This window comes from Trichogramma pretiosum, unplaced genomic scaffold, assembly GCF_000599845.2.
Source record: "Trichogramma pretiosum strain Unisexual culture from Peru unplaced genomic scaffold, Tpre_2.0 scaffold67, whole genome shotgun sequence".
Lineage (NCBI taxonomy): Eukaryota > Metazoa > Arthropoda > Insecta > Hymenoptera > Trichogrammatidae > Trichogramma > Trichogramma pretiosum.
The window spans coordinates 160,884-171,624 of NW_019641691.1; the positions used below are offsets into that span (position 1 = coordinate 160,884).

Consider the following 10,741-nt stretch of genomic DNA (forward strand, 5'->3'; position numbering starts at 1 on the left):
TAGATCTTGATTGACATATTCTATGTGACAAGGAGCTAACGGTCTTCACTGATATGTGAGACCTGGTCCGGCTCTCTCGTACTGAGTTATCGCTGCAAAAAACACTAAAGCACCCACGGCAGTACAATTACCGCACTTGCGATAATTGTTTACACTGATTATCACTTCCCGCGGAACCGATAATCAGTTCAATCAGCTATTGCGAGAGTCGTACAGTACCAAGTGAGTATTGAACGTGATGTCGCAATAGCTGGACTGAGAAAATTCGTGGCACTCGTAGCGAAAAACTGACTAAGTGTCGCGAATTCAATTGTAAATTTGACTATTGAATAATCGAATACGTAATGAGAAGACAATAATAATAGAGAAATAATAATGAATCCGCTGCGCCCTTGACCCGGCTTTTTATAGGCCCGACGGCGGGTCACATTCGGGGCTCGCTCTCGTGCGCTCGCCTCCTCCTCTCGCGTATTCCGCGGAGTGGGATGCGCTGCGTGGTTTCCTCGCTGCGCGCGCGTGCACGTCGGTGAGTGAGTAGGGGAAGCTCGCGTCTCGCTGCTCTCTCTCGCCTCTCTCTCTCGCCTCGCGCGCGTCGTAACCGCGTAATGTGACTCATTTTATTGTAGCTCCGTTGCAATATATTACCCAACTAACGCTCAACTACAGTATAAACTGGAAAAAATCTAATATGCAGCAATTAGAATCGCACTGGTATATCGAAACAGTACCACAACCAACATCCTTCTGAGCGAAGCCAAGCTCCCTACAATTCATGAGCGTGCTAAATATCTCACCTTCTGCTATATTCTAAAAAGAATGAGCAACACCAAATCCGAACCATTCAGCTTTTTTACCTTATACCTTACCGCACACTCAAATACCAATAGCCATCGCTTACTACCGGACTGCCTACTAAAGCTTCAACAACTCAAACTCCCTCTTCATCAGGACAACCATTTCAATCCATATGCCTGCAGTTACAAAGCCACTTACTACAAACCGAATGTCGACCTCAGCCTAGGAAATAAACTCAAAAATGCAGAGAGTTGGAGGGAGCTGTTCGATGAATACCTAAAAAAACATGACACAGCTTTAGACATTTATACCGATGGCAGTAAAATTCCAGGGCTGTCTCGGGTGGGAGCCGCCGTTTTTTGCCCGAAGTCGCATCATTCCAGGACCATAGGACTTGAAGAGCACTGCTCAATCTTCACAACTGAGTACACAGCAATTATTGAAGCAATTGGACACTGCCTCGAGCACCCCAACTGCGACTACATCATCTTCACGACCTCTCTGAGTGCGCTGCATAGCCTCTCCTCGAACACACTAAGCATTAAATCGTCCTACTTAATTTCAAAAATCAAGACCATCTATGCGGAATTTGTTACAATTAACCCAACGAACTATCTAAAGCTCGTCTGGATTCCATCGCACATTGGCATACCCGGCAACGAGGCGGTGGACGCCCTGGCCAAGTCGGCCATCACCAGCGCAGACTTCCTATCCACCCAAGTTCCTTTCTCGGACTTTTTCCAAGGTTTCGGAGAGGCCTCACGCGAAAGCTTCGAGCAAATAAATGAGCGAGAAGGACTAGTGAAGGGTACCAAGTTCTTCAGCCTATATCGAACAACAGGTGGAAACCCATGGTACCACAAAAAGAAACTACCCAGGTCATTCATTGTAACCATCAACCGCGTGCGATCTAACCACCACAGCCTCGCAGAATCGCTCTACCGCAAAAACATCATTGCTGACAAAACCTGCAAGTGCGGCCACTTCGAGGAGGAGCTCAACCATGTACTCTGGAGCTGCAAACTGTACCAGACCCAGAGACGCAAACTGCTCGAAGGCCTCAGAACCATAGGCCAACAACTACCACTGAACGTGGAATCGCTTATTGCAAGACCCAACATCGAGGCGTGCTAGCTATTGTGCCAGTTCTTTTGGGAGTGCGGCTTGAACGTGTAGATGTTCTTGCTTTTGAGCTGTGATTATAATTTCGTGAAACTCTGTACAATTGTTATTGTTATTATTGTTATTTTCTTTTTTTTCTTTTTTTTCTCTCTTATTATCACTGTATAGACATAAGGTTTATCATTGTAACAGCATTGCTATGCATTCATGTGATTATGATTTTGTTTGTAAATCTAAACCAATAAAGTATACCTAGTGTTTATACCTCGCACGAGGTCACAAACACTTTAATATAAAAAGAAAAAAAAATACAACCACATTCTGATAGCTGTCGCCCGAGTCAAGGGACAGTTGAAATTCGTCGTTTCAAGGATATTTTAAAAAATGCTGCTATGCGTGATCACCGAGAGCCACGTCAAGTATACGATACGTATGCTCTACTTTACCCTGAAGCTGCTAGCTTTGTTCCATTTAGTTCTGTAGCAAATTCTATCAGAAGATGGAGATTGTTTTGGTTTCCAGCCAGTTCAACTTCGCTTAACCAATTGCTCTTGCAATTAGAAGACCCTGGCAACGACGGTCTCTTTGCGCATCGCAGCGGAACTATTTCGCGAAGAGTGCCTAGAGATGTGGACGGTTGCATTCATTCGGTTTTTTATGACCAAGAACTGATCACCCACATAGAAGGAGGAGTTGGAATATTGCTCATTGATTTTACTTACAAGACATGCACAGAAATCCCAGATGAAAATATGCAATTTGGCACGGTTATGGCCGTGTACCATGATCACGCATTGCTTATAATATGGTTTCTTTTATCAAGGAAAATGACAAACGCTTATAGAATGATGGCTACATTTATTAGACAATTATTAGTGAATTCAAATATTGTTTCCATTGTTAATGATTTTGAATTGGCCCTGAAGAACGCTCTGCAAGAAACATTCGGATGGGTGTATCTAATTGGCTGCTTCTTTCATTATGTAAGAGTGACTATCGTGTTATTTATATTATGTATTATAATTGAACGATCAAACGATCTCCTCCGGAGTGAAGTTCGATCGAAATTATATAAAGCTTCGCTCTCCATACATTACAAGTGTAGATGTCCTCGACATGCTAGATTCACACGAGTTGTTATGCGGGAACGTCGAATTTTGTTCAACTAGCCTAGTGATGGAGACTCTTATCGAAGAATCTGGAAGCTGGGTTAATGCCTTTGGTAGCGTTTAGATGGACCAGCGCGTCGCTACCGGCGTCTCCTCCACTTCAGTTGTGTCGCTCTTGATTTGTAGTATGAGGAACTGTCGAAGTAGCCTCTTGGCCTCGGCCTTCCTGAGTGGTCCTAGCATTAAAAACGGGGCAATGCTTATGGAAATGGTACTCGGGGCAGTGCCAACACTTTGGTAGTTGTTGCTTTTTCTCCTTTGGCTGCTCTGAGTCCTTGGGTCTCGGCTTGTTAGTTGCAGTGTTCTTTTCTGCGACGTCATCTGACTCTGATTCTTGGGCCTTGGTAAGCAGAGTGGCGAAGTCATTTATCGTGTATGGCCTGAGACTCTTTCGGACTGAGGGACGGAGGAGTTCGATCATTGTAGCGATCTTTGCTGCCTCGTCCTCGTTGGGTCTTAGTCTCTGATACAGCATATATTTTTGCTGTAAAAATGTTCCTACGCTCTCTTTTTCTGTTTGGGAAGTTCCATACAGTTTAGAGGCTAGAGCACTTTTAATTGACTGGCTGTCGAATTGTGCTCTAAGTAACTCAGAGAAGCGTTCAAAAGTGAGGTTCATTGGCTTGTAACATAGCCACCACTTTTCTGCAGCGCCTTTCAATCCTTTTTCTAAGATGCTAACTTTGTTAGCATTTGGTATTTGAAGTGCTGTTACGTATTCTTGACACTTAGTCAGGTAACGATCTGGGTCTTCGTAATCCAAACCGGTGTACTCTGGCAGGGTCGGTTGAATTGAGAAGAGCGCTTGTGAAAAAGCCTCCCAGCTCTGTAAGGCGGGTGGAAATCTTGCGGCCATGTCGTCTGGCTGTAAAGCTGGCTGTTGCAGATTATTCAGCGGTAAGTCCTGCTGAGGAGCGATGTCTCGATCTACCAGCGGAAAGTCCTGCTGATGTAGATTATTCTGCTGTAAGTCTTGCTGAGGAGCGATGTCTTGATCTACCAGCGGAAAGTCCTGCTGTTGTAGATTATTCTGTTGTAAGTCTTGCTGAGGAGCGATGTCTTGATCTACCAGCGGAAAGTCCAGCTGTTGTAGATTATTTTGTCGTAAGTCTTGCTGAGGAGCGATGTCTTGATCTACCAGCGGAAAGTCCAGCTGTTGTAGAGGCAAGTCTTGCTCGTTCGGCTGTCTGAGAGCGAATGGATCTTGCTCCGGTGGAGCTCGCCTTATATTGGGTTCTGGTGACGGTGGGGGATCTCCCCTTCCTTCTCCTTGTGGTGGTGGGGGAGTATCTTCTCCTTCTTCTTGTGCTTGTCTGTGTATGGGCGCCACTGGGTGATTTTCCACTCCCAGAAGTGGGGGAACTCCTTGCTCTTCGAGTCGAGCTCGAGAGCGAGTGCGCGCGCCGCGCGGAGGAGTGCGCTCGACTGGCATTGCGTAGAGCGGGTTCGTAGTATGTATCCACGTACTTTGAAGCCCCACACGTTGGGCCGCCAATTGTTATGCGGGAACGTCGAATTTTGATTAAGTTCGTTTGCCTTCGAACGGTAGCCCTGAGAAGGCTAAAAACCGAAAGAAGTTTAAAAGTTTACACTCTTGTTACTGCCAGGACGGTTTTAATTGAACTTTTACAAAAGTTCGTTTGCTTTCGAACAGTAGCCCTGAGAAGGCTAGTAACCGAAAAGAGTTTAGGAGTTTACACTCTGCCACTGCTAAGACGGTTTGAATTGAACTTTTACAAAAAGTTCGTCAGCTTTCGAACGATAGCCTTGAAAAGGCTGGAAACCGAAAAGAGTTTAGGAGTTTGCACTCTGCCACTGCTAAGACGGTTTGAATTGAACTTTTACAAAAAGTTCGTCAGCTTTCGATAGCCTTGAAAAGGCTGGAAACCGAAAAGAATTTCAGAGTTCGCACTCCGCAATTGACAAGTCGGTTAGTCTCGATCTTTAGCAAAAGTTCGAGGTCTTTCGAAATCCTACGTGAGATGGTCCTGAAAAGGACCGAGGCCGAGTTGGCGTGTACAAGTTCCAAATTGTTTAGTTGGTGATTGATGTGGATCGGGTGGTAGCCGAGATCCGATGTTGTTCCGTAGTCAACTCTGCAACAGAAGGTTGGAAACCCCGTTGAGCTCGTAAACTTGGCTGCGGTGACTCTGCGATGAATTTGTCTTGGCCTTGCTGGTCAGTTGTGGCCGGAAAGTCCAGGCCGCACTCGCTGAATGGGAAAGATCGAGGCTCGAAGTGGCCGATACTTAAGCCCTGGCGGGGATAAGTCGCTTGTGGGTGCCGGCGCTGCGCCACCTAGCGGTCGCTAGTGAAGCTTCCCAGCGCAAGAAGTGGGAAGGAGGCTTGGAAAGGAGCGAGAAATAATAAGATTGAGTATATGTGTTTAACTCAGGTTTATTAACGTTCCCTAGGCCAAGCTCTCGCGGGCGAGCGAGATCCGACTCCGGAAAGTCCAGGAGTGGAACTGCGTGCCGAATCGAATCGGCGCTGTCTTTTATACCGCTGGCCGGTCGGCGCGCGAGCCGGCAGCGGCCAAGTGGCGGAGTGGGGATACGCACGCAGGAGTCTCGTGTCGTTGGCGTATATCAGAGTTTCAGAGTCCCAGTATTGCCAAAAAACGAGCGGGAGGGGGAGCTATGTGTTCCACTCGCTCTCCCGGCTCGCGTCTGCCTCAGTATTCAGAGTATTACTTTTTCATTTTTTGCCTGTATTCTCTTTACGGGGGTGGGTTTTCGCGGCGGGAGTAATGTATGGAGAGCGAAGCTTTATATAATTTCGATCGAACTTCACTCCGGAGGAGATCGTTTGATCGTTCAATTATATTTCATCTTCGCTCTCCATACATTACAAGTGTAGTTGTTCAGCGCTATTCGGCAAAAAATATATATAGTTTTGTGAGTAAGGTTTATTGTTTTATTACATAAAAAACTACATATTTTATTCAATCTGGAATACAGTTTTTGCGAATTCAAATTTATCTGATACAATCGGACGTTTATAAAATTTAGCAAATGTTTGCGATCCTTTTGACCAGCCGACCGTTCGGCGTATGGTGTCTATATCGATGCCTTTCTCATTAGCTTTCGAGCTTGCGGCGTGGCGGGTCGAGTGACCGCTAAATGTTTGAGTATTTATCCCGCATAATTCTAAACACTTTTTAAGCCACCTGCTTATTGTTTCTGCTCCCACGCTTTTGTACGGGGGATTTAAGCTGATAAATAAGTGCTGATTATCGCCTCGAAATTGGCTGGTTAACTTTATGTATTCTTTAATTGTGGTCGCAACACAAATATTTGGCTGTTCCGGAAAAGTAGGCAGGTGTAACAATGGCTGCTCTTTTCCGGGCCCTGAGGTTTTTACAGTATCGCTTATCATTATTATTAATCCTTTACTAACCTCTTTAATATTATTTAGTTTTATTAATGAAATTGTTTGTGCTCTTTGAGCTGTGCTTAACGCGATCAACATTACCGTTTTGTATGTTATTAATTTTAAGCTTGTACAATCTAATGTTTTTAGGTGTTCAATTACTGTGCCGGCGTCCCAAGTAAATGCATATTTGGGCCTAGCTGGCCGTAATTTGTGTACACCTTTCATAAATCTGGTGATGTCTGGATGATCTCCTATTTTATTATTTGATAATAATGACAAGGCACTGCGGTGCGAGTTCAATGTTCCATGTGACGCACCGTCTTTGTATTTTTCTGTCAAGAACCCAAGAAGATTGTACTTGTTGATGTCGTTGATGTTGATATTTTTGTTCGAACAATAATTATTCCATTTTTTAAGTGCTCCGCTGTATTGTCGAAGCGTTGCGTTTGACAGCGAAGCTATCATGATCTCCGTCGCTTCCTCTGGAGCTCCTCTTGCTATCAGCGCTTGCCTGACACTTTGGCGGCAATCAGGCGGAGATGATGAGCTTGCGGGTGATGTATCGATCTGCAAGGTGACAACAACATTTTTTCATTAGGCTCGAATATTATTGTTTCTGTTGCGAGTGATTCGAACAGCGGGAACCAGGGCTGACTCGTCCAAAGTGGCACGACTAAGATTTCAGATGCGGTTTCCTTTTTTATTTTTGCTAGTGTTTTTAGTATCATGGAACACGGTGGAAACGCGTAGAAATTAAGTTCTGCCCAATTTACCGTAAATGCGTCAATGCAAATAGCGCCTTTTTGCGGTTTCCACGATATGAATTTTCTGCATTTTTTATTTTTCGATGTCGCGAATAGATCGATCTGTGGGGTGCCCCAGGCTTTTGCGATTATATCGAACCACTTATTGTTTAACTCCCATTCGATGTCGCGCTGCGTAATTCTTGATAGTTGGTCGGCCACGACATTTTCTTTTGAGGCAATATACGACGCAAAGAGATATATTTCCTTGCTTTCTGCCCATTGCCAAATTTCGCGGGCTAGCCTGCTGAGCTTGTCAACCCGTACGCCCCCCATCTTATTGACGTATGAGATGGCTGTGGTATTGTCAATTCTCAGTAGTATTCGGGCGTTTTCCGAATCGTGAGCTAGCTCTTGTAGAGCAATTTTTACTGTAAGAAGCTCCAAAAAATTAATGTGTTCTTTTCGCTCGTCTGCCGACCAACTACCAAAGATTTTTCGCTTCCCGTCGGTTGCGCCCCAGCCCGTCGAGGATGCGTCCGTGAAAATTGTTATGTCGTATTGCTCATCTTTTATATAGTTTACTCGAATTTTTATATTACTTTTCCACCATCCGAGTTCTTCTTTCGCCTCTGTTGATATGTGCATAATTGCGTCGTAGCGATAGTTGTTCCATATCAATTCGAAAATTTTTTCTTTTTCCAAAATTTTCGTGTTGAGCCACGCATACTCGACGGCTGGACAGCATGATATTAGTGTGCCGATCAGTACAGCGTACGACCGAATGAAGCATGATTTCATGTTCAAATAAGTCTCAATGAGCGCGTGTATATGTTCCATCTTTTTCCGGGGCAATTGAACACAATAGCGAGCAGTGTCGATTTCCATGCCGAGGAAAGTGCACCTTTGGACAGGAGTCAGCTCTGATTTTTCATGGTTGATAATTAGTCCAAGGGACGTAAATAAGTTCAATGCTGCATTAATGTTTTTGCTGCATTTTTCTGGCGTATTTTCTATGGCCAGGTAGTCATCAAGGTATATCACATTAGTGTAGCCTGCTGTTCTGAGTATTTTGATAGGAGCTTTCATTAACTTCGTGAATACGTATGGCGCAGAGGAGAGACCAAACGCTAAGCAGACGAATTCATATGTCTCATCTTCGAAGGTAAATCTTACGTATTTCCTACTATCTTTATGCAGTGCAACTAGGAAGTACGCATCTTTTATGTCGATTGATGCAAGGTAATCGTTCTTACTGGTTAGTTGAGTGGCAGTTCTCAAGTCTTCCATTTTGAAGTGTCTCTTTTTGATGAATTGATTCAGCCACTTAAGATTTAGTATGAATCTGTCTGTACCATTTGGTTTCTTCCTCAAAAAATACGGAGACAGGACTTGATCGTCCCTTTCAAGGCATTTTACTACGGCTCCTTTTTCTTCCAACTCACGAATGGCATTTTTTATTCTTTTGTTCATCTCGTTGTCGACACGGTATTTTTTATTTATTTTCGACTTTTTTGGAACGACCTGGTCGAATTCGATTTTGTAGCCTTTTATGATGTTGAGCAAAAATTTGTCATCCGTAATTTTTTGCCATTCGCTATAGAATTGTTGCAGTCTGCCGGCTGCCTTACTTACTACTTGCGATACGGCTTTTGTGCCTGAGTGGACGAGCTCGACCGGTTCTGCGATCCTTGGTTCCTGTGGTTCACGTACTGCTGCTTTCCTCTGAAGGAGAATTTTGGTTTCGCCTGTGCGCCTCGCTGTGTATAAGACCCCATGCTCTGGCGAAGCTGCGTCTTGTATGGGGTCTTGTAGTTTACCGTTTTTTGTGAGTTGGCCGTAGTTGGTGGAGTCTTTTTCACCAATTCTACACTCTCTTTTGTGAGCGCTTTGTTCTCCTTAATTTTGGTCGATAAGTCACTGCCATGCAAGTACTCATCTATTTTGGTGTCCTTCAGTAGCTCCATAGTTTCTTTGCTCAGCCCAGGTTCGATAAATGCTTTTCGGTTAGCCGATTGACGGTTCATTTGTATGGCAATGAGGCTGCCGACATCCTTCAACGGTTCCAATATGTCCGTTATGTCCATACCCTCGTGCCTGTTCTCATAAATATTAGTTATGAGCGAGCCAGCAATAGACAAGGCCAGGCTTGATATGTCCTGTATGGTGACCATGTGTGCGTCACGTTTCTTTGCCGCGTCTTTCATTGTAGCGGCAATTTGAGGGTTGAGAATTGGAGCTTTGAACTCCGGGATACTCGCGTACTTCTCCATGAGAGCTTTCTCCTCCTCGGCCTTCATTCCCTCGCGGCAGTAGAATTTCCATATTTTAGTCAATTCCGGCTTCACAACCATCTGCATTGATTTGGGGACCGTTGGATCATCTCCGATCTGCACAAACAGAAAAAAAAAAAAAAGATGCGCGACCCATCAGTACGCGTTGTCACCGTTCGCTGTTTGTTGGTTATTGCGCCTTTTCAGAACGCTCGAGGTTATGTGCCACTCGTGCACACATTGTTTTTGATGCTTTTCTGTCACGCGTACAGACATGAGCGTCTCGGCAACTGCTCGAGCACGCGCCATCTTGTGCTGCGATTTTGGCTACAATCCATTGTTTGCGCGCGCGCCGTAACCTGGACTGTAACAAATGGATACTTACAATGTTTAACCATTCTTCATCTTTCGAGATTTCCGTGTCCTCATCTTTGTTGGTTTCTGCGAGCTTGCCGTCCTCCTTTTCATCCGTAAGCGTTGCAGTATCTTTCTGCGTTTGAATGTTCGACGAGCCGTTTTCTTTCTCAGCTTCGGCGTCGTGAAATGCATCGTCATCGGTCAACTTAACCTTGCTTTGTAGAGCATCCATTTTTTCGCACATTTTTTCCATCTTCTTGCGCAATTTCATCATCTCCTCGACGGCAGATATCTCGTCCTCCTCCTTGCTTTTTCTCTCTCTCTTTTCCTTTCTTGCCTTACCCATTTTTACTTTTGAAAAAAAACTCTCTTTCGGGACTTCCACAAAACTTCGTGCGTCTCCTGTGCGCACGAGAAACAAACTGAGGCAGACGCGAGCCGGGAGAGCGAGTGGAACACATAGCTCCCCCTCCCGCTCGTTTTTTGGCAATACTGAGACTCTGAAACTCGTGTGAATCTAGCATGTCGAGGACATCTACACTTGTAATGTATGGAGAGCGAAGATGAAATATAATCATTATCAGCATACTAAACAGTTACATTTTTTTTCAGTGTCTCCATGGAAAGATATACCGATTCAATTTATCTGACTTCGTGAGAGAAAATGATGATAGTAGATACATTCAATAATCTTGTAGAAAAAGCAAGCCATGAAATCACTAAGCAGATTTCATCTCTTATATGAGAAACTTCTGGTTTAATCGAGCGAGGCCATCTAATTTTTCTGTTTTCGGAGCTTCTACCCAAACGAACAATTCGATAGAAAGCTACCATAGCGTGTTGCTACATAGATTGGGCGAATACCCACCGTTTTGGAGATGGCTTTGCAAATTGAAAGAATTATTTC

The 10,741-nt window shown here is 44.5% G+C and overlaps 1 protein-coding gene across 1 annotated transcript; it reads right to left on the reverse strand.

The window, feature by feature from the left end:
* Positions 1 to 6,026: 6,026 nt before the first annotated feature.
* LOC106657751 lies at positions 6,027 to 10,180 on the reverse strand. Its single transcript, XM_023461880.1, has 5 exons — positions 9,863 to 10,180; positions 8,847 to 9,594; positions 7,235 to 8,751; positions 6,621 to 7,028; positions 6,027 to 6,035 (listed from the first exon to the last, which is right to left on the reverse strand). Exons 1-5 carry the CDS (start codon positions 10,178 to 10,180, stop codon positions 6,027 to 6,029), a joined length of 3,000 nt encoding a protein of 999 aa, XP_023317648.1.
* Positions 10,181 to 10,741: the final 561 nt, after the last annotated feature.